We start from the raw sequence: 23,785 nt of genomic DNA, 5'->3' as shown, positions 1-23,785 counted from the left end.
CCGGCCCCCTGCCCTTGCCAGCCTTCCCCAGGCATCCCTACAGGGCCCCTCCATGGGCACTCGGGGTGGGGAGCAGCCAGGAGGGGGTGGTTTGGGTAGGAGCTCTGAAGTCACCCAGTATGGTTGAGTTCAAGCTCAATGTAGGAACATTGTGAGGGTTTTGGGGATGGGGATATAATCGTGAGTGGTTTCTGGGTTTATGGGGATGTGGCCATGCTCAGGCTGCCCCGTGTCCATGTGGCACCCTGTGGTGCTCTCACCGGGAGCTCTTCACCTCTCCTGTGGGGACAGGCTGAGGGAGCTGCAGGTGTTGGGCCTGGAGAGGAGAAAGCCCCAGGGAGACCTCACAGCGGCCTGCCCGTGCCTGAAGGGGGCTGCAGGAGAGCTGGCGAGGGACTCTGTGTCGGGGGGTGTGGGGCTAGGACAGGGGGTAATGGCTTTAACTAAAAGAGGGGAGATTTAGATTAGATATAAGGAAGAAATTCTTCACTTACAGGGTGGCGAGGCCCTGGCGCAGGCTGCCCCAGGAGCTGTGGGTGCCCCATCCCTGGCAGTGCCCAAGGCCAGGCTGGATGGGGCTGGGGGCAGCTGGGGCTGGGGGCAGGGGGCCCTGCCCATGGCAGGGGTTGGAGTTAATGGACTTTAAGGTCCCTTCCAACCCAAACCCTTCTAGGACTCTGTGATGCTCCCTCCTTGCTGTCAGCACAGGGATGGCCGGAGACCCATAACCAGGCTCAGGCCCAGGACAGACTGAATCCTCATGCTGGCACCGGTGATTTTGGGACCAAAGTGGTCCCTCTCTGGGATGGAGTGGCCTGAGCCCATCTCAGAGCATTCTGAATGGGTTTGAAACCATCCAAGTCTGCAGACTGTGCCTGGGGCAGTCTGAGCAGTGGAGCTAATTGCCCATGATAAGCTAATTAAAGGCATCTGATAAAATCTGCCTCGCAGGCATGGGAGCGTGCAGCAGCTGCAGCATCCCTGAGAGCAGGGGAGAAGGCAGCGGCTGGGACCCCTGGGCTCAGCGGGACCCACACCTCCTCCCAGAGGGCTTGTCAATGCCTCTGCTTGGCCCTGGCCGCTCTTGTTGTCATTGCTCAGTCCCTGCTGGTCTCTGGCAGTGGCTGTGGGGTTATGAAGATGGGCGCTGGGTGGTGGTGGGGCTTCACAGCAGCACCCCTATAGCTAGCAGAGAGCTCGGATGGTGTGGGTGATGTGAGGTTGGCATTTCCAGGCACATTGTTCTTTCCTGAGGGCTCTGTAGGTCCATATTTGGTGGCTTTGTTTCAGAATCGAGCAGGTGTCTGCCTGCTTCATTTGTGATAATGCTGCAGGGGCCAGGCTGGGCCTGGGAGCAGAGCTCCCAGCCCCAGCCCATCTCGGGGCTGGGCTGAGCATCCTTCAGGGGTGCCCCTGGCGCTGCTGGGCTACGGCCATGGGGGACATGGCCCCTGTCTTGCATTGCCCAATGCTGTGCAGTCCACGGGTACCATGACCCCAAAGATGCTTGTGTCTCCAGCACCTCCATTCTCTATGTAAGGAGCCTAGCAACTCTAGGATCCCACACCAAAACCTTTTGAAGTGGGCAGCAGCTGCAGGTGCGGATAAGCACACACAGACCATGATGCTGGCATTCAAGGAGTGCCAGTGCTGCAGAAGGATGGGGAGCACATCGCTACCAGCAGCACCGGCTCTGGGTGAGCTTCCAACAAACCACTGCTGGTCTGCTGTGCAGCAGCCGAATGCAATCCATTAACAGTAGCACTGATAAGAGGGATAAGCCTGTCTGCTCCGATAAAACCCCAATCTCCAAGAAAACCAAACACAGCAGAGCCTTGCAGGGGAGTCTCGGCACTCCCCTGGGCTACGGGAGCAGAAAGCCCAGCACCTCCTTGAAATACATCCATGTCTGCACCGGTGATAACTGCTGGGGAGGTCAGGCACATGAGACAGAGTTTTCCTTCTGTCTTAGATCCCCGATAACCTCACTGGAGATAAGATTGCTCTGTTTACTCGGGCTCAGGCATACCACAAAGGAGAGCGTTGTGCATAGCCCTGAAAGTGTGAAAATCTCTGAGCAAACATAGGCATCCCCAGCCCTTCACACCTGCACGGGGTCTTGAAAGCCAGCACAGGGCTGATACAGGGTCCAGGTTAATACCCTTGGGAGGTGTTAAAAAAAAAAAAAAAAAAAAAAGAAAAAGAAGAGGAGGAAGAAAGGAAAGAGAAAGGAAAGAGGGCTTCCTGTAACCAGGTCTCCCTGAGGCTTCCGGAATGGGAATCTGAGGCAGAGTTGTGATGGATAACTTGGCCAGGCTCACACTGGGATCAGTGGCAAGGCCAAGGCAGGACCCTCTCTGCACCTGCAGTTTGTGGGTGCACAGGAGCGCAGGGAGGGGACAGTCCAGCTCATTTGTCATCAGTGGTGGTGGCCCAGGGGAGTCCAAGCATCATCCAAATGTGCCTTTTGAGAGGCTTGAGCAGGCTGCCGGCACTGCCCACTGCTGGGTGCCCTGGTATCAGGACAGCTGCTGAATTTTGGGTTATTCACAGAGCAGGAACAAGGACAGAGCAGTGGGAACAAACACAGCCCGTGCCAGTGGTGGGCTGCCACCTTCCCTGCCATGCACGGGGACGGATGGTCCTCACTGTCCTAGCCACTGCCTGAAACAGGACCAATGAAACTTTAATTAATTTGCACCAATTAGTTTATTAACAGTTTATTAACATAACGGGGAGATGATGGGTGCACAAGGGCAGAATGATGTTCCCATGTGCACACCCGCCTCTGCTGAGCACTCTGCAGATTTCCAGGGACTCAGGCCCTTTTCAGGGCTGGTTTGCAGGTGAGCTGACCAGCTAGAAGTGGTCAGGGACTGCAGGTGCTCCGTCCTGCAGTGACACAGCGACAGAGGCTGTCTGGGTGGTGCCACCAGCTCCATGTCACCTCAGAGGGGACACCGCTGGGTTTGGAGGTGACCGCCAGCCATGCAGTGAGCATAGGAGCAGAGCTGCAGCTTCAGTCATGAGTCTGGCTGGAGATGGTTTAACAATTTCCCTGGCCCTGATACAGACAAGATTGGGAAATTATCTAAGGTTAAAACAACACAACACGCTCCTGCACACGCTGTGTTTGCTTTTCAGCCCTAGCCCTGCACAGCCTGACCTCACGGGCAGCTGGGTGAGCACAGGCAGAGCAGCGGGGACAGCATTTAAAGCCAGGACTTCTGTGGAGGCATCGCAGCTCCTGCAAATTTAAAACCACTCGGCATCGCTTTCACCCTGTTTGGCATTGCTGTCACCCTGCTTGGCATCGCTGTCACCCCCCAGCTGCCAGTTCCAAGTCTCCCCATTCCCCAGGGAAGTGCTGGAGCAGAGCTGAGGCTGTTTGTAGCACTGTAGGCTGAGAGGATTTAATACAGATATTTAAATCTTTTCCCTCCTTGCTGAGTTGGTTGCATTATTGTGCCTTTTGCATTTCAATAACCTTTGCTCTGTATGTGCAAATTCTTTCAATATTGTTTTCTGCTGTGACTTTAACTCTCAAGTGGCATACGTCTTACTGGGAGTGTGGGAAAACCTTCAGGAAAATGTCTTGTTCTGTGCAGGGAAAGCAATGCCCCTGTGTGATGGGTGCCCTGTCTCTGGTCTGGAGCACCAACGCTCAGATCCAGCAGATCCCCTCCTTGCGATCTCTGGGGCTCTGATTTTAAGACAGAAACACAACAATATTGGTGAGACCAAGTGCTTTGGGATAGGGATGCTGACTTTAGCACCTTGAAAACCACTCACTAAGGCCCCCACGGTCCATGCCAGCCAGAGAGGTGAGCACCACAAGGCCTTCCCCCGCCACACCACAGACCCGTGGTAGTGGGAGGAAAGCTGCTGAGATCGGCACCAGATAAGAGGGAAAGCACACGGGCAGAGCCTAAATGCAGGACTTGTCCCCACTCGCATTCCCCTGGACTTGACACTTATGGGGCACCCGGGGGCTCAGCCGGTGGGCAGCCCATGGCCAGCGGCTCTCTGCTGCCCCTGGGTGCCCGCAGGGTCCCTGGTGAGGTTCCCATCTGCTCCCACCTTCAGATGGCGGCCGGGTGAGTTACTGGATGCAAACTGTTCATTTCAAGGTATTGCAACCTTGGGAGGCAAGGTTTCAATGGTGCAATTAAATAAAATCCACAAATGGCTGCCTGGCATCATCTCCCAGATCAAAGTAAAGAGTTTGCTTCTAGACTTTTCCTTTCTAAAAAAAATAATTTGATGAATTACTTTCCGGGATGAAACTTAACTGCAGACTTCCAGCACAAAGCCTGGTTGGAAGAGAAAACTGCCTGGTCAGGTCCTGCAGCTACTGAAGAAAACAGGGTTCATCCCCGATCACAGAGACTGACCCGAGGTGGGCACGCCATGCTCGCAGTCTCAGTGCAGGACAGGACACCCCCTGGCACCCACTGGCTCCAGGCAAGGACCACCTGGGTGTCTCCTCCCAGCCCTCAGGGGTGCCTGGTCCACTTCTAACCCAGGATCAGGGCTACAAGGCTCAAGCCTTCATCTCTAGACAGCTTTCACGGGGCTTTAGATGGACAAAAACCCCACTCAAGTGTCTCTGTTGGGGCAGCCAGTGCCAGAATGCTCACTGGAGGAAGCGAGGGCAAACTGCAGCACATTTCCAGGCACTTGGAGTACAAGCCTGTGTGCTGCACCAGGGCTCGGCTTTGTGCTTTGTATCCTGTGTTGAGTAAGACTGCTTTTGTCTTGGGATAAAATGCCTTGGGTGAAAAGCTGCCAGAAGTCTCAACATTTCAATGCAACACAACAGGCCCACAGGTTTCTCATCCATCCTCTTTGCCTGTTGATAGAGCGTCAGCTGCCCAGTTGCTTTGAAGGAGATATTGTAGGTCACTGGAGATGTCCCCGAGGATTTGGGGCAGGAATACACAAATCAGTGGGACCTTGCTGGATGCAAGCAGCTGCTTGCCACGTGTGGTGGTGAGCAACGGGGAGACCTCGACAGCTCAGAGGCTGATAAAATCTGGCTCATAATCTGAACGTCTCAGAGCCGTAAATCTCCCAGGGAGAAGTCTTGCTCTTCCTCCTGGTGCTCCTTGAGGGGCCACGTGGACAGCCCGGAAATACCTACAGAGATCCTGGTGCTTCAGTCCGGTCCGGGAGGAATAAATGTGGAAGCAGTTATGAAAAACATCTCCTCCTCTGAAATTAATAACACCGTGCATCAGTCAGACAGGCTCACACTGCAGATTAAGTCGCGAGCGGTGTCTGTCGGTGCTGGGACTGGATCCCTTGCTGTGGGGACGGGCAGGCACCGTGCTGGGTTGGCCGCAGTGCACCCAAAGGGACATCGGGTGTAGGGCAGGGCTTGGCTCCCACGGCACTGGAGAAAGGTTGGTGATGGCGAGTGTTGCCAAAGTGACCTTCTGTAGTGGATCTGATGGGACTTGTTCTTCCTGCCTTTGGGTTTGGTCTGTGTTCAGCTCCAGACTTTCTCTGTTTGTTCCCAAAACCCCACGCCAGTGACCACGGCTATTTCAGACGTTGGTTCTGGGCTCTGGGTTTTGCCAAGCCATCTGCTGCTCACTTTGAGAGCCAATCTCTGAGCTGGCTACAGGTGCTGATGGGCAGCAGCACGTGCCTGATTCACCCCTACCCTCTGCTTGGCCGAGGGCAAATCCCCCAAACACTCCTGGGCTGAATCCATCAGGCTCTGACATGTTTGCTTCTCCTACCTGCTCCTTGAGCTTGGTTTGGCCTCTGGAAATAAGCTCTTCAGGAATTTAGTTGCAAATCTCTTCCAACTTTGACCAAAATTGTCCCCCATTTTTTCAGTGACTTATACAAATTCAAATTTGACTTGCTCAGATTTCAGTGACTTATGACAAATTCAAGCAAGCTGGAGCAGTTCATCTTAGAGCAGTTCTCAGAGACAGCAAAAGACACATCCCTACCAGGGAGCAGTGTTTTTCTTTTTAAGCCTTGGCTTCAAATATAAGGGCAATAGATTTTCTTTAAGGAAAGAAATCCCCAAATTTGTTGCCATTGGCACAATTTTTCACTGGCCTCGTTTCTCATTAGCAACTGAATCATTTTAGCAGGAACTTGTCCAAAAACATTCAGCCTGAGTCAGACGCCCAGTCTCAAACCTTTAAGCCCAAACAGTGAGCTTGGCGTTTTTAATAAAAAGGAAAGCAGGGGCCTTATCTGGAAATCTTGGGCAGGAAACCTGCTGCTGTGATGGGCTGGGGCTGCACCCTGCACAACCCGCGCTGGGTGGAACAGCTCCAGGACCTCCTGGTCCCTGGGCATGTGGGGGTTTGGGCAGTGTGTGGAGCAGAGGGCCCCTGGGATGTGCAGCTTTCTGGGCGTTCCTCGGTTGCTCTGAAGCCGTCTTTTCCAGAGCTGTTTCCCCAGAATTGCCATTCCTTGGGTTTTCCACACATAGAGATGTCTTCTGTTCCCCGTCCCTTTCTCTCTGGGGTACGTCAGCAGGGACAGGGCTCCCACCCCCTCCTCTTCCCCTGCCTGTACTGCAAGCTGGGTTTGTGGCTCTGGTTTTGTGGATGAGGCCAGCTGTAGATGCATTTTCTGTGGCAAGTACACACATTTTCCTCCATCATTTTGTGCCTTATGTCAGAAAACCTGGGGCCTGGCACAGACCCTGCATCTCCCTCACAGCCACAGCCTCCCCTGGGTTTCTCCTTTGCTGGATCATCTTTAGCAAACCAAACCGAGTTCCCATCCTCCTCCTCCCTCAGGCTTAGTGCACACAAATGGATTTTTCCCAGACAAAGGGTTTGGCTCAGTGTGGCACGGAGCACTGGTCCATGCAGGAGGCACAGGGCCACCTGCCCTGCCAGTAGAGCTGGATTTGGCCATGTGTCCTGATGGCTCTGTGCTCCTGGGCCACACACGCTGGAGGACTTCACTGCCACCACAGCTGGGTCCTTCCACACTTTACCATTTTCGTGCAACAAGACTGAAGGAAAATCCCTGTCCCAGTGGGGACAGTATCCAGGCCCCCAGGGACATGTGGGGCCACCACTGGGGCTCATTCCCCAGGTGCAGCCCTGCAGCATGGTGCAGGAGCTCCACCGCATCTCCAGGTTCATCCCCAGCTGCTCCAAAACCTCAAACCAAGCATCAGGCTTGAAGGCTTGAGATGCTGGAAGGCTGCATCCATAGGGCTTTCTCCTCACCTTCTGGTCCAGCAAGCAGACAGGTCTCCATCAGCTCGGGTTGCTCCATCTCTGATATCCCTTCCCTAGGAGTTAAGGCATATATATTCTTGTATCCATATGGACCCCCCAAAAAGTATCCCCAAAGATGTCTCCAGGGGTGTGGGGCCCAGGCACAGGCAGGGTGGCCCTTGCTGCATAAAGCACGTGAGGTTTGATCCTGCAAGAGACAAATAATGGCTTGGGCTGAGCTAGCAGTTTTTTGGGGGAAAAAAAAAAAAAAAAGAAAAAAAAAAAAAGAAGAAGAAAAAAGAAAGAAAAAAAATTATCTGGAAAAGGGACAATTTTAAGGAGACTGAGGCTATTCATAAATTCAAGTCAAATTTAGAGATTAATTTCAGCCCCTGGCTTCTTCTTTCTTCCCCCATCCCTTCCCCCCTTCCCCTGAATTATTGTTCACAAAAATTAAAACAAAATGTTTTGGGGGTTTCGTTTGTTTAAAAAGCAATTTTCATTTTGAAAATTGCCAAAATATAAGTTTGGAAAGGGTGGGGTGTTTTGAAAGGGCAGCATTGTCATTGCTGAATGAAAACCGCAGCGAGGAATGCGTCCGGGGAGACGCCGGGCGCAGGGACACGGGGCCTGGGGACGCGGTGGCAGCACAAAGGACCACAATCAGCCTGTGCCTCCGACCCGGATATCTCCTCTCATTCCCCCAAATGGAAAATCCTGCCTGCCTTGACCTTCTTCGACAGAGTTTTTCTACCAAGATGCTGTATTTAAGGAGGGGATGCTGCTGCCATTGTAGTTTATTAGACTGGCCCCAGACCACAACTTTCCCCTTTTCCGCTCCGAGCTCCTCCAGGTTTCTGAACATCTGCATTTCAGGGACGTTTGGTTGTTGGTGTCAGAGCCTGGCAGCCCAGGTAGAGGCCCTTTGATGAAGCTGTGTACATCTGTGCACAATAAAGTCAGCGAACAAAAGGCTGGGGAGGTCCTTGGCAAAGTAAGAGAAAGAAAGGAGCAGAAGGCAGCAGCGCTGAGCTTCGCTGAGCAACTGGAACCGAAATGTTCATCGGGGAGTTTGTGGCACCTGGCATGTGCTTTGCTCCAGGGTCTTCAGCTGGAGCATCTTCTCCGCTGACAGAAAAACAAAGCATGAGGAGCAGAGGTGGTGCTGACCCTGGGAGGTGATTTTTTATTGTACCCGGCAAAGATGTTCATGGAAAGAAAGGATGGGTTGCTAAAGAGCCGCTTGTTGCAGCAGGGAAATTCGAACCGAGGAGCATTGGCTGGAAATTAAAGCCAGGCCAACGCGTGTTCAAAACCAGGCAAGAGGCTTCAGCACAGCGGGCGATGGACCCTCAGCGAGGGGAGGCTGGGCGGGAGCCTCCTTTCCTGAGTGTCTCCATCCTAGCTCGGCATCTCCGTGCCCCCATCACCAGTTTGCCCCGAGCCTGTGGCACCAGCGTGATGGATCCCACCATCAACCTCAGCAGGGACTTTCTGATGCCTGCATGGACCATTTGTTGCATTGCCCTAATTCCTCCGTCCCTATGTGCTATTGTCAGGAAAAAAAGAGGAGGATTCTTCTGTCTAAGCCTCTCCCATCGGGCATCTCTGAGCACATCAGGGTACAGATGGAGCTCCCAGCACAGCGCTGTCTGCTCTGGGATAACACAGGGACAACTATTTCCACAAAATGCAGTCTCTTTGGGGGTTTAGCCCCACTGTCCGTACAAGCAGGTGCATCCCGAGGTGGGGATGATGGCAAATCATGGGATTAGGAGGTGCCCAGTGCCCAGCAAATGCCCTCAGTGTCTTGGGAGGGCAGGTGGAAAGAGGGGACAGCCCAGGTCATGCCGCTGGAGACAAAATTCACCAAGAAATCGTATCAGAGAGGTGACCCCCACAACCTCATATGAGGTTGAGCTTCTTCCCTCCTCCAGACATAGGATTTTTGCATCCCTGTAAGCCTGAAATCGATCCCAGGCTGTGAGCAGCTCTGTGCACCCTGCTCGCTCCGCCGCCTGCCTGCGCAGTTCTGCCCGGCGGGACCAGATGAAATATTTGCACAGACCTTGAGAAAACCCTAGGAGCTCCGTGTCCTGGCTTTGCAAACACGTCTCTGTTTATCAAGTAACCCAAAGAAATGCGAAGATTTTCACTCACTGTCCGGGTGGGCTCAGCTTTGGGTTTTGGAAAAGGACTTGCCAATGCGGTCTTGCAAAATACTGGAGTAGCAGTGCCAGCTTTCCTCAAGCACCAGTTTCAGGAGGTGAGCTTGTACACTCTGGAAAACATGAATTCCTGCTGGCTTTGAGGGAAAAGGAGGTCATCTCCATGCCACCCCTTGGAGAAATACCTCCCCATGTTGCTCAGCTGGGTGTAAATCTTGCGGTTTGTAGCACCAAAGAGAGAGTTGCTGGCAAGTCTCAAGGCTTTCAGTGGCAGAGATGTGCCTGCACATTCCTAGCCTGCGGCAGGGGGACAGATGGAGGGACGTGAATATCTTCTCTGCCCAAGCCAAGTGATGCGCCTGGTGCTGGTAACGTGCCTTGGTGGTTAGCCACAGCCCGGAGGACACCCATGCTGTGCCTTTGTGTCACAGCTCCTGTCCCCGTCTCAGCCAGTCTTCTGCTGCCAGAGCAGGACCAGCCCTCGGTCTCACCCCACCACCTGCCCCTGCATGCCCCACGGGAAGGGTTTAATCTCAGCTTCTCCCAGATGCAAATCAAGGGTTGGTGTTCTATGAACTCCACCACCGCTCCCCAATGGCTCCGTTCCCGTGCGCTGCAGGGCAGAGCCTGCGATCCCACATGTACAGCGCTGAGGTTAAGCAAGAAGGGCACATACCCCCGTGATTCTTTCTGATGCAAACTGCCCAGTTACGTGTGCTCACTGCATCAGCAAACTGGGGCCGAGCTGGGTCTCCAAAGCCACGAGTCCCTTGGCACGCAGGAGCTGTGGGGCCGCTCACCCCATTGCTCCTCTCCTGCCCTGGGAGATGGCAAATGTCCCCGCAGGCTGGGGGCTCACCTACGGGGACACAAACCACAGTTTGAAGCCACAGCGTTGGGAATCGCGCTGTCTCACGGCTCACAAAGCACCCGGGGGCCACCCTCACACCATCCAACTGCTTCTCCAGCTCTGCAGGCATTTGGGTCTGGTGGGGATGTGATGCCAGGCCCTGGCACGGCAGCTGCAGGAGTTTGGGTTGCATGGGGAAAAGCAGGGAAACGGTTCTGCGTCCTGCTGGGCAGATGTGGCCGGAGGGTTGTGCTCCCCACTATGGTTTTGCATCATGAGTTAGCCGGGGATTGTTCCCAGTAAACAATCTGGAACTGCACTGTAATTTTGGGGGCTGAAATTTGATAATTAAACAAATACAGCATGCCTTTGTCTTGGGCAAGCACCATAAGGTAAACAGGAAGGAATGAAGGATTAAGATGTCTCTGCTGGAAAGGAAGGTGACAAGCCCAGGGCCGTGACACCTTCACGCCGAGCGGGGGGCCCAGCTGCGGGCTGGCATTGCACAGCTGCATTGTTCAGGGGTGAAGAGCAAATAAAAGCAAAGGGAAAAGAAAACAAGCTATAAAACCCTCAGCAAAGCGCACAGCCCCAGCGACCACCTCTTGACGGCCCCGTGACAGCCCTGGGGAGTGGCAGGAGAGGGGTCACGCTTTTGAAGTCCTCAAGTTGCCTTTTGCAAAGGCCCCTTGTGACAGTAGTGCCCGTGTTGACTTTAGGGTGCATGGGGGGGGGACATCGGACATCTCCCAGCAGGCTTGGTCACAGCACGGCCAGCTGGAGCAGTGTTTGAGCAGCTGGGATGGGATGGGATGGGATGGGATGGGATGGGATGGGATGGGATGGGATGGGATGGGATGGGATGGGATGGGATGGGATGGGCAGCATGCAGGTAAGGTCTTGTGAACATGTTTTAGGCTGCACACACAACACGGAGCCTTGTGTTCCACATACAAACATGGCAAGGAGAGCCAGGGAATAAGATAATGAGACTTTTATGTGATTCATAGAGCTCAAACACGCGTGTTGGGATGGATGTGAATGTGAATGAGAACACGGGGAAGGGTGGAATGGGGGTGCTGGAACCCCTGGGGCAGAGGGATTGGGATCAGGGGGTGCTGGGGAGAAGAAAGGGGGCCGTGCCCTGCATGGCTCAAAGCCCTGCAGTGCCAGGAGCCGAGGGGAGGGAGCAGAGCAGGGCTCGCACAGGGCAGAGCTCCGGCAGCAAAGCTGTGCGTGGCCGTGTCCCAGCCACACGTGCCAGCTCCCTGTCCTCGCCGAGCTTTTAATTCACATGAGGAGCGGCGAGAGGCAGAAGGCTCATTGTAAGGCGCGGTGGTGAAGCACGAAGTCTCGCTGACCTCGGCTTCCCCTCCAAAAAGCCGGGTTCACCAGAAAGTGGCGGTCGGGGAGAGGTGTGGGCTGGCATCGGGGTGGGCACCCCCGGGGGACCCCTTGTGTTTGGGGGTCCCGGGGTGCTGACGGGCTGCACTCTGTGCCCTCTGCAGCCTGCAACTGCAACCTGCACGCGCGGCGCTGCCGCTTCAACATGGAGCTGTACAAGCTGTCGGGGCGCAAGAGCGGCGGCGTCTGCCTCAACTGCCGGCACAACACGGCCGGCCGGCACTGCCACTACTGCAAGGAGGGCTTCTACCGCGACCTCAGCAAGCCCATCTCCCACCGCAAGGCCTGCAAAGGTACATTTTTTTGGGGGGGAGGAATGGGTGGGACAGCACGGCCCCTTCTCCTCCTGCCTCTTCTGCTTTCACCGCTCCTGCTATGCACACCTCCTCCTGCTCCTCTCCCAGCCAAGCCACCAAAATGAATTTTCCTCTCCTGCTCCTGTCCCCTGCCCTCGCTCCCCTGGTCTCCCCAGCCTCCCAGTGAGGATAAAGCCTCCAAGATATAACATAAGATATAAGGTCCTCCGTGCTGAGGGTGAGTTTTTTGAGATGTTTCCAGGTTACGAGGGCTGTTTTCTTGCTCCCGTGCATCAGGGCAGACTCGTGCAAAGCCCCAGGTGTGGGGCAGATGTGGGGTCTGCAAACCAGCGCTCACCTCCCCCAAACCCCTGGGAGCCAGGGCAGCACCAAACCCATGCACCAGCCACTCCTCTCCTCTGGATGAGGCCAGAGCAGTAAAATGGGAAACAATTTTATTTTTTAGCTCAGCAGACTGGGTTTTCTGAGGTCTCCTCTTTGGCAGTGGCAAGTCCCCCAGCCTCTGCAGGGTGTATTTTAGGGGGATTCCCAGCACACCTGATGACAGCTGTCCCCAGAAGGCATGGGGTGGCCCTGTGGCACAGGTGGGTGCCCCCGGCAGCCCCCACCTTACCCAAGCTCTGTTGCTTTACATAGGATCAAGTCCTGCAAACACGCTTTTTTAACCCTCAGCTGGATGAGGGATAAATCCCAAACCTGTGGCTCTGCTGAAGGGATCAAACAAACCCAGAGCAGGAGATGCTAGGTTTTCCTGCAGAAAGCTTCACCTCTTTTCTCTCAAAGCACTGATTTCAACAAGAAATGGAAAGCTTTTTGGCCTTGCTGGGTATTTTTGGCTGGAAAGCTTCAGGTCTTCAGCATTTTCAGTTTTTTAATTAAAATTACTTCTTCTTTTTTCTTTTCCACTTAAAAGACATGCTTTGCCAAAGCAGAAAAAGCAATCAGTTCTTCAGACAGCCCTGCCCTCTTTTTTTCACCTTGTAAAAACTTTTCCAATGACAGATTTCTGAGTTGCCCCATTATATGGCCACTAAGGAGACACGATGTGCACTGGGGGGAATTTGAGGTGCTGGGCCCCAGTGCCCTGTGCTCCCCCTGAGCCTGCTTTTGGGGTGCAGCCCCTCTCTGCTCTGCCCCGTTCATCACGTTACAAGAAGAGCACCCTTCCCAGGGCTCCAGTTATCCCAGCTCACCCCAGCTGCCTCCACCCCAGGGACGCTGGGGGTTTCCCCTTTCCCTCCCCATCCCTGGCTTCCCCATGTCTCCCATCACAAGGCAGCCCCGCCATGGCACCCACCTCCTGTGTCTCCCAGGGCTTTCCTCGCCCTGGCATTTCCCATTCCCCAACCCACAGCACCCCACACCTGCCTCAGTTTCCCCTGGCAGCCGGGCAGAGCCCCACCAGCCTCCGCCAGGCGCTTTGCACTGCTTTAAGCCCACGCTTCCCAGACGCGGGCTCATCTGCTCCTCGAACACCCTCTGCAATTGTTCTTCTCCCCTTCCCCTGCCTTCTCAACTGCTCCTGCTCTTGAAACTTGAGATCGCCACATTTAAATGCTTCTCCAAACCCCCCACAGGTTATAACAAAAATGTGGCTATTGGAGCCACCAGATACAAAGGTTTGTAATAAATATGCCGGTGCATGAGCAGCTCCCCGACTTGCAGGCTATTAGCACGATTTCACAGCAGTTGGAATGGTTTATTGTTGGCATAATCCACCGTCCTATACAAAAGCAGGCGAAATGAAGTTTCCTACAGCAAAGGCATTCCTTTGAACACCGGCTTTTCCTGAGCCCTGTTTATGGCACAGCGTGTTTTATGTTCCCCCTGTTTTGTGTCCCCGATTCAGGGAATGTTCTGAAATAATTGGTAAAAATGAGCATTTAAAACAAACAAGCAAAACACAAATGCCATCTAACAACTTCAGCCATTTCTCCATCAATAACAATATTAATTTATCATCTCACCAAGCCATCTGCCGATGGGCAAAGCTCTCCCAGAGCCTCCTCTTGACCCAATGTGTTTAGAATTAAGGAATTAACTGTCCTGCAGCATCTGCCATCTCCCTGCCTGCCACTGCATCTCACACAGCACATCATGTTTTCTCCATAAGACTTGATTCTTTCAACCATCACATCGCTCCGTTCATGTTTCACGTGTAACACATTTAAAGCAGTGCATATAACGGGCAGGGACCCGCCAGGGGAGCATGCAGCACGTTTTAACCACCCTGCAAGTATGCGTGAGCTCGGGCAAACTCCCAGCAAATGTTCCATGAACGAGCTGCTGGAGACGGTTTGTGTTAATTCAGCCTCATTCATTCAGCCTAACAGACACATCCAGCCCGCCTTCCTCTCCCCTGCGTGTCTCATCTCTCACCCCATCCAATGCGCTAGGTTCTGTATCTCCATCCGTAACGCATCTCATGTCACACGTCAGGAAACTGTAGAGGAAAAGTTGTGTTATTTTAAATGGTGTTTGTAGTGCCTGGTTCCGGTGATGTATTTATGCAAAAATATCATGTTGCAGAAATGTTTGCATGATGTCTGTGTTTTTCTCTTTTGTTTTTCTTTTTCTTTTTTCTTTTATCTTTTCTTTTTTTTTTTTTTTTTTTAACTTGGATAAAAAGAAAATGCCACTGATTTTTGCACATCTGCAGGACATGGCAATGAAATGAAATGTGAGCAGAAAGCAAAGCTGGGCAGTGTCCAGGCTGAATGTTGGCAGCTTTTCCAACAGCCAAACGTGTAACAACTTTGCCCTCACTTGTGCAAAATATATTCTAAAGATCTGAAGCTGTCCTACCAGCACAGGTAAAATCATAAGAGTTTGCCTCTAGGGGTGATTTCTAACCCAGCAGTAGCTAACCGCAGAGTTGTGCAGCTATGCTACGTTTCTCGCCTGCGTGCTAGCTTCCAGTTACTTTCTGAGGGGAGAAAAAAAAAAGCCAAGTTGCGGTGATCGGAGATGCCATGTCCCAGAGCCATGCAACAGGCAGATCATGGCATGAAGCCTGCAAACCACATGGGAAGGAGTCGATGACAGCTGGAGCAGGGATAGTGCACGAAGCAAAACCCTGCCACACTGCCCTTTTAGCAACAAAAACCCACATGTAAGAAATCTCAAATATTCATCTTTTCAAAGCTCTGAACAAGTGAGAATTTTTCCTCCTTTCTCAATGATTTTTGCAAGAGTGTGAACAGCTCCCAAAGCGCCCAACCTGCGCTTCCCGTTTCTTGTGCTCTCCTCTGCTCCAAACGATGCCGCAAGCGAAACCCCACCTCTGGCTCCTGCAAGCCTCTGCCCGCTCCTCTCCACCATGGGCTGCTGCAAACCAGTGCCCCGGAGTTAGCTCTGGTCATTAAATTCACCCACGATATTTGTCAGTTTATTGGCATTAATGTCACTCTATCAGGAGAGAAATTCCTCAGGGTTTTATAGCCCAGCCATAAAACAGCCCCGTGCCCTGGAGAAAGGATTTGCATGCTTTTTGAGTAAAAGATGACAAAGGAGGGGCATTACAAGCATTGTGCCAAGGCTGCCAGCGCACAGCCGGGTGGAGGGGCCAGGTTTGGCACCTGGAGCCCTCCTGCCATCGGCCTGCCAGTGCTGTCCATCTGCCTTGGCATCTGCGGGTGCGTGCTCCCAGCCCGCTGCTCGAGGATTTGGGGTTTGCTTTTTGGAGGTGGTTTGGGGGCAAGCAGAGAGGCAACGATCGTTGTTCCCATGGGCTCAGCCTCTGGCCCTAGGTGTGCAGGGGCAGGTTGTGTCCCCGGCTGGCTGCAGGCATTCGGGGGGCTCTGGCCCAGCTGAACCCCTCCGGCTCCTGTGCCACGGGAGGGGAGAGCAGAGCCCCCGGTGACAGGGACAGAGGGACGGGTCCCCCGTCTCTCTCCACTGACTATAGAGGGAGCTGCGTGACCAGCTTAGAGCACGGAGCTCATCTCTACGTGGCCGAAGCCGGGAGAGATAAGCCTCCTGCCGAGCCCCAGCGAGATGTTGGGGTGCACGAAGCAGCTGGGGCAAAGCCCAGGGTTGAGGACGGGCTCGCTGCCAGCGCCGCGCTGGTGTCCCTGCAGCCGTGGCCCAGTGTGGGTCGGGAGGAGCAGCCCGGGCTTCTCTTCCTTGCAATGCCGTGCCTGTGGTGCATCTCTGCAGGCTTTGGTGGCCAAGAGGACCCTCTGGCCTTGGAGATGTCCCCTGCCACCACAGTGGCCGACCCGCAGGGCTGGGGTTGGACACCTCGCAGCTGGCATCTCCCAGAGGCAATGGGATGCCTGAGGCCATCAGTGGGAGCTCCTGGCAGGACTCCTGGCCCAGGCCCTTCCTTATCCACAGTGAGTCCCCTCTGCTGGACAGGTCCCACAGGCTCCCCCCTCACCTCTTTGGTGTCTACCTCAGGGCACAGGGTGCATCCTACGAGAGGTGCTTCCTGCCCCACAGGCAGCCTCTCATTGATCCCACCTTGTTCACGGTTTCCCAGGCCCAAGCCCAAAGTGAGACTTTCTGTGAACACCCCCCTGCTCCCCAGGGAGTTGTCTTCAGTTTTCCAGCTTTCTTCCCTTCCTCTTGTTGTTTCTTTCCTCCCTGAAGACCAGCTGGAGCCACCAGGGAGATGGGAGATGTGCCTTGTGTCGGCAGGGCTTGCTTCGAGTTCTTGCACCAGGGCTTGGTCACCTCTGAGAAATCACATCCCTGGAGAAAGCTGCAGCTTCCAGGGCAATGATCTGCCAAACACAGCCTTTAATTCCTCCACGAGGCAAGCTCTGCTCAGGCTGGATGAGCAGCCTTCTAGCTGTGATCCTGTACGGCGCTCCTTAGCGGCTCTGCCTGACGCCCTCCTCCCAGAGGCCCCGTGGTTCCTTATATTGATCCCATTCCAAGTGCTGAGCTCTGGTTTGTGCTTTCTGCATCTACAACTTGTCAGCAGCAGCCCCAGGCAGACACAAACCACTCGGAGGAAGTGTACAAAAATGCTGTTTAAGCCGTCTCAGGCACTAGTGTGGAGGTGTCCTGGAGCACTGCAGGAGCCCTGAGTGTCACCGCCCCCAAGTGCCACCCCTGCCACGGCACGTGGGGACCATTCACCCACTTCAGCTGGTCCTAGACTGCAGAAGGGACGTGGTTATTACAGAAACTCTGAAATTACTTTGAGACAGTAGAGTGAAAACATGGAAAAGGAGGGGTTCTCTTTTTTTTATAGAAGTTGATGCCCAATGCCACACCTCTTCCTGGCCGTGCCAGCTATTAAACCCACAGGATTGTAGCGACATGCAAGCAGCTACACCAAATTAAGCAGCCACTTCCAAGGAGCAGTGCTTGCTGTGGGGCAGCAGTGACTGTTCCTGCAGCTCCAGGAGGTGATGGGGACACCTCTGGGTTGTTCCAAGCCAGGCAGGCTCCACCCGGCACCTTCAGCCCTGCTCTCCCTCAAGGACTCGAGCACTTTCTAATTAACTCCGACCTATGAGGGCATCAGGAGGAACACTCACAGCTCCTTCCCCAGCACAGGGCGGCTCTACCTCCACAGGGATGGAGCCATGCACTGGGGTGCACATTTGGGGACCACAAAGGTCCCGTTCCTGTGCCAGGCGTGCAGCCACTGGTGAGCTCGCTGGTACTGAGGCTCGTTCTGCCTTTCCTTGCAAGTTAACTGGGACAGGGAATCCTGCTCTCAGCTCTTTCCAGCAACTTCATCGCTGACTTTCTTCAGCTGGGACAACCTCCTGAATTACAGCAGCATCTAGACAGACATTTGCTTTCATCAGAATGTGTTTTAAGTGGTCAGGGACTGATGCTGGGATCAACGAGTACAGGGGGTCCATGGGGACCCCTCGCCAGGTGCTGGGGGCGAGACAGGGCTCTGCTCTTCAGTGGCCTCCAGAGATTGCCCTAGGAACTTAGTGAGCAAAAAATGAGAGAGGAAAAGAAGAAAGAGAGGGGTTTGTCTATGCCTGGTGACAGCAGCAGAGCAAAATCACCTCTGTGCTAAAAGTTCCCTTGTGCTGCGGCTGACTTCAGGCTGCAGGGGAGCCGAGAGCTGCACCTACCGCTCCCACCCCAGCCCCTGCTGCACACCCCAGCCCTGCGGCAACACCAGGGAGGTACCTGGACCCCCCCTCAGTGGGTAAGATGGAAGAGCCAGAAAAGAGCCCCCAGAAGGAGCAAACTCCACAGCAGAAGATACTGGCACCAGCTGGGTTGGCAGAGATGGCGCAGGATGCTTTCTGGGTGCTGAGAGCTTGGGGAGTTTGGCCAGGGGCCCCCAGTGCACCCTTGAGCCCCCCCGGGCAGCCCAGAGACCTCCCTGCCCAGGTCTTTGGAGGACTTGGAGCTTGGGGCTGGGTTCTGGGTCTCCGCAAGAGACTTGGAGGACTGGAAGAGCCAAAGTTGCTAAATTCATTTGCACAGCTAGACCTTTGCATATCTCTGAGACAGAGGAAAGAAAAGCAATAATTTGCCTACCCATAAATATTTTCAAATATCTGAATTGATTTCCTGCTTCAGATCAGTTCTAGAGAGTCCAAAATCCCCCAGTCTGATGTCAAAAGGAAGCTCAGCCCAGCTCCTGTAGCATGCCCAGTTCTGACTTGAACCGTACTGAAAACCGGCGCCTTTTCCTCCTTAGAAGAAGGAAGACATTGCCCAGTTAAACCTGCACCTCTCAGGGCATCACAAGCCAGCTGCTCCCAGGAGCTCTCTTTGTGTTCTTTCACTCCCCCCCAGGGGCTTCAGTGTCCAGCCAGGTGCCCCCCCATGCAGAGCTGCTCTCTGGGCTCCCCGCTCCCTCCCACCTCATTTTGTCAGGCTTGTGGCAAGCTCATCAGCCCCGAGACTGGCTGTGCTGCCAGATTTGATTGAAATATTATTAGTGGGAGAATACGCCCGCAGGAACCTCATTTCCTCAGGAGCCAGCCTAAAAATGCATCAGGAGGAGAAAATGTTTGACTTTTTCTTTCCCCCCTCAATGAAAGTATTTTCCAATCTGCTCATTTTTTTTCTTTTTCTTTTTTTTTTCTTTTTTTTCTGCAAGCAGCCCCAGATCTGTGCAAGAAGCAATTTCTCCCCTCAGAGCAGGTTGAGCCTTATGTTGCTTTAGAGCCACGAGGACATGTCTTTGTGCCTGCTCTGCCTGCCCACACCTGCACGCAAAACAAACAAACAAACAAACATCAGGTTCTATCAGCAAAACCAGGAGAAGTAGGCGTCTCTGGAGGTCTCAGTGTCCCCAAGGGCTCTTCAGTGATTGCTTCAAGACACACCCGAACGGTGGAGCTCAAAGATGAGAGGGAATCTCCAGCAGATCTTAACAATAGGCGTTTCCAGCATTCTGGAAGGTGCAGTGATAATCACTGTCTGTATCACTAATGCCTGCCCAAAAAGTGGATTTATTGCTGGTGCTCAGAGCCCCCACCCCGGATTAGTGGCGACTCTCACTCAGCAGAGGCACTGGGGGCCCCACCTGTTCCCTGGTGCAGAGGGGACAAAGACCAGGTCTAATCTGTGAAATTTGGCCCAAACTGCAGGGTGCCTGTGCCATTGGCTTCCCTGAGTGCCAGCTCAGGAGGAGGAAATGGGAGAGCCCTGAGAAGCTGTGCAGGAGGACGGACGCTGTGAAATGCCAAGAGATTATTTGTCTTTGCCTGATAAAAGAGGGAATTCATTTTCTGCTGGTGAGAAAACCTTTAAATCTCCTAGAGAATGTGCTGAGGGACACACTGCATGAACATGATCCTTTGGAGAGCTAAATCCAGCTCACAATACTGCAGGCAAGCCAACGATCTCATTGCAAAGGAGTTAAGAGTTAATATTTAAAGCCATCATTAGGGTTCAGAGTTAACACAAGCATGTTTCAACCTCTGCTTCTTGTTAGCAAACTGCCTAGGGAGGGACGAGGCCAGGCTGTGTGGGACACATTAGATGCCACAGATTTTTCTTGCCGATGGCATAAATCTGTGGGACTTGCTGGCCGTGCCAACCCTGGTGGAGGTGCCACCAGACCGCCCGCAGGACTTCTGCTGGAATCGGGATCCCAACACCCGGGCTGCCGAAGATGCAGGAGCAGGAAAAAGCAAGTGTGTGGCTACACAACAGCTTGTTTGCTTAGTGCTGTCTGAGCCCTACCTCTAAATGCTAAAACAGCAGGTGAAGAGAAATACATTTACTGCATCGGGAGGGCGCGGGCTGCTTGCTTGAAGCAACAGGCAAATAGAAGTTTCTGATTTGCTGTTTAAAATATTGTTGGAGTCAAAACATCCACAGGTGAAGCTTCAATTTGGTGATTTTTTTTTTTTTTTCCCAGCAGAAAACTTCTGTAGCCACATTTTTTTTTATTCTAGTCGGAGTCTTTGGAGAGAAGACAGAAAGCAACCAAAGGGAGGCAATTTTGGCCACGATTCTGGAAAAGCGCTTAAAAGCATGTTTAAATATAAACATGTACCTGAGGCACATTGGCTACATGGGGCTTCAATTCATACTTAAACCTGAGTGATTTCCTGAAGAAGGCTCATTCCGTGAACCAGAGCCCCAGCCGATGGCCAGTCCAAGGAAGGAAGGTTTTTCCAGTTTAGTTCATTCACTGTTTTACTGCTCCTTGTGCAGCGCAGTGCAAAGCAGCCACATTTGGGGCTTTGAAATCTGGCAACACTGCGAGGTATGTTATCATTGCAGACAGCATGACGAGGGGAAATCTGGACAATCCCCGAAATCACGCCTCTCTCTGTTCTTCGGTCAAACGGGCTTTTCATCGTTCTGAAAACCTCCCAAGGCCAGGGCTTCCTCAAAAACAGGAAGATGCTAATTCTCCAAAAATGCGGGTCCTTTCAGGTACCTTCTCACAACCGGTCACACCTGAGGAGAGCTAAGCTCGGAGATTTGTGCCTCTGTTTACCTTTCGATGCACGTGTGTGGGGGAAGATTAGCACCTGGGAATGCCTCTGACCAAAACTCAGGGGTGGAAAAATATTTGCATTTTTGTCATGCTACATGCCCACCTTTGGTGGGCCGGAGACATCGCAACAAGTCCAAACACTTTTTCAGGGTAGTTTGCATCCTTTCATGCACAGTCCTAAGTATTGCCTGCTGATTTTCTTAGCCCCAAAGCATCCAAAGCCCCAAGTCGCACCGTTGCCCATGCTCTGACAGACGATGGCCTGTCTTGCAGTTTTGTGCCTTGTCCTGGAAGCCTCAGGCAAAGATACAAACCTCTACAACAGGCAGTTTTGCAACAGCATGCCCCCAGGGGAAATCTCTTCCTAACTGCAGGCAGTTAGTAGCTGGCTCGGAGTGCTTATATCCGTATATATATTAATCCCAGCTAATGTAACTACAGATGTTCTCATTCACGGGCCCATCTAATCCTGTTGGGTCTTTGCCATGGTGTCTCGTAGCACGAGTCCTACGAGTTAATTACGTGCAGTGCAAAGAAGCATTTCCTTTTATCGCTGAAAAAGGTTGCCTTTTGAGCGCGCTGAATGTCCCTTTGTTCCCGGGGCTGGAGGAGCAGAGGAGAGGAGCACCTGTCTGACCTCCTCGGCGCGGTGCGTTCCTTGGCACCCCTCCACCGTCTCTTGGCAGGGCTTTGCTAATCTTCTCCGTCGCCCTCCGATGGGTGCTTCTCCTTGCCTTTCACCGCGGGCTCCCAGCTGAGGGCCTGCTATTGATTTCTGTAGTGTCATGATACGATATTCAGTGTCGCTCTCTCCCCCTTTCAGAACACAACCTGCTATCTCGTTGCTCTTCCGAGCTCCGTTGCAATCAGCCAGATGTTTCATTGACGCCTGGGTCTGTTACTGGAGTGGTTACAGCTGATCAGGACCCTTCAGCGCTCCTTCCCCTTGTGCATCCTTCCGCACGCTGGGGTTTATCCGCTGCCCCCGCACCCACTGGGGCACTTTGGGCAGGTCTCAGACAAACCCTTCATGGTCTTCTCACCTCTGGGCTAGCCGATCTGAAGCTGGTCACATAGACATGGAGTCAGCTTCTTGCTTTCCAGGCCTGGGCTATCATATAAAAGAAACCAGCTTTTGTGGGCAGAGGCACCCCCACTGCTCCCTCATTCCCCCTTTAAGCCTCGCCATCTGCTCCTTGTCTGCGCCACAGCCTTGAGCATGGAAGAACTTCATTTCTCACCGGTAATTCCCAGTCAGCTCTGCCACGGATACTTGCCAAAGCTTTTTCTCAAAGACTTCCTGAAAGAGCAACTAAACTGTGGCAGTCACCATCCTTGTCCGTGCTGCTGGACCTGGGGTGCAGCCACCCAGGGCGCTCCCCTCCCAGCGGCCCTGCACCTCCACTGCAGTGATTCTCCAAGCAAGGCACCATCTCAGAGGGCAGAAGCCCTCTGTTGCCCCATTTGCTATCCCTAACAATATCCAGGCACCTTCCTGCAATGATTAGTGAGCTTGTCCCTGCTCCTGTGCCTCCTGCTCTTGGCTCCTCTCAGCGCTGGGGACCACTGATGTTGGTGGGTGATGCACACTGGGGAGTCCAGGCATGAAAACATGCTTCATGACCCAGAACGCTGATAACAGGAAGGTGATGAGGAAACCAGAAAGGTGCTTGCCCTGATCACCTCCCCTCGTGATTCTCGTTCAGTCTTTCTTCACTTTGGGGCTGGGACACAGAGGAATCTGAGCTGCACCAGACAAGCCAGCATCAGCCGCCAGCAGCCCAGCCACGCCGGGAAGGAGAAGAGCCTGTAACTGCTGGCTGCAGTGTTTGCACTGACCAGAGAACTGCAAATTGTGTTTAATTGCTCCTAATTGCTGGCACTGGCTCTGTTCCTGGGGGACAGGGATCGCACATCTGGAGATGCTGCTTGGGCCCCTTCCCACCTCCCCGCTCCAGGGCGATGCACAGGGCTGATCCGCCCCTCTACTGGGAGAAGCAGCAGAGGCAGGCAGCCTCCATTCCACCCTCATCCCCTCGGTCACTGCACGTGGCCATCCTGTGGGGACACGGCCACCGCAGAGCCCCGGGCAGGCACAGGGGGCCGGCAGCCCCAGGAGCAGTGGGTCAGGGACAGCAGCATCGCCGTGGGGTCTGAGGGACCCAAGCAGCTCCCCATGCTCTGCAGACCATCCTCCACACACGCCATTCTGCAAATCTTACTCATCACAAAGACTTTTTTCCTTTTCTCTTTTTTCCCTTTTTCCTTTTCTTTTTTTTTTCCCCTTTTCTTTTTTTTTCATTTTTTTTTCATTTTCCTGTTTCTTTATTTTCTCTTTTTTGTTATTTTCTCTTTTCCTTATTTTCCCTTTACCTTTCTTTCTCTTTTCCTTTTTTTTTCCCTTTTCCTTTTCATTCCCTTTTAAACTGTTTTCCCTTTTTTCCCTTTTTCCCCTCTCTCGTCCAAGCGGTCCCACCGAAACCCGCAGGATCCGCTCGCACGGGGGAGGATTACTCACAGGATGGGGGTTTGCAGGCGCTGCTGAAAGCAGCACACGCAGCCCCAGCGGGGACGCCTGAAACATGAGGCATGTTCCTCCCGCTCCTCCTGCCCTTTGCCTCTTCTTGTGTAACCCTTCCCTGATTTGCTTATTTTCGTGTTAACTCCTGCCTCTCTGCTCCACGTTCACGCTTTTCCACCCTGCTGCTTTTTGTCCATCCTTGATGTAATTTTATTCTGTCTCCCCTGGCAGTACTGGAGCCATCCTGTGTGGCTGCTGAGAGCAGGTTCCCCACCTGAAGGTCCCTGTGCTTGTCACCAGCCTTGCTGGTTTAACCTTAAAATAGAACTGTTAAAATATTTCCAATCAAAACTAGATTGGATAGAAAATTAAGGTATTTTTTTTTTGCTCCAGGCAGGTCTGCAAGCAGCTGGTTCCCAGAGGTCTGGGG

General features: G+C 53.3%; 1 protein-coding gene across 2 annotated transcripts in view; it reads left to right on the top strand.

Annotated features, from left to right (window-relative positions):
* Window positions 1-23,785, top strand: part of NTN1 (netrin 1) — an 85,465-nt gene that overhangs the window by 33,709 nt on the left and 27,971 nt on the right. For both annotated transcript variants that reach the window (XM_082774744.1, XM_082774743.1), the window contains exon 2: window positions 11,732-11,920. In XM_082774744.1, the coding sequence (XP_082630870.1) occupies window positions 11,732-11,920 (189 nt within the window). The remainder of the gene's footprint in view (window positions 1-11,731; window positions 11,921-23,785) is intronic.

Source organism: Aythya marila, assembly GCF_965140915.1.
Source record: "Aythya marila genome assembly, chromosome: 18".
Lineage (NCBI taxonomy): Eukaryota > Metazoa > Chordata > Aves > Anseriformes > Anatidae > Aythya > Aythya marila.
This window is presented reverse-complemented; position numbering and strand designations above follow the sequence as displayed.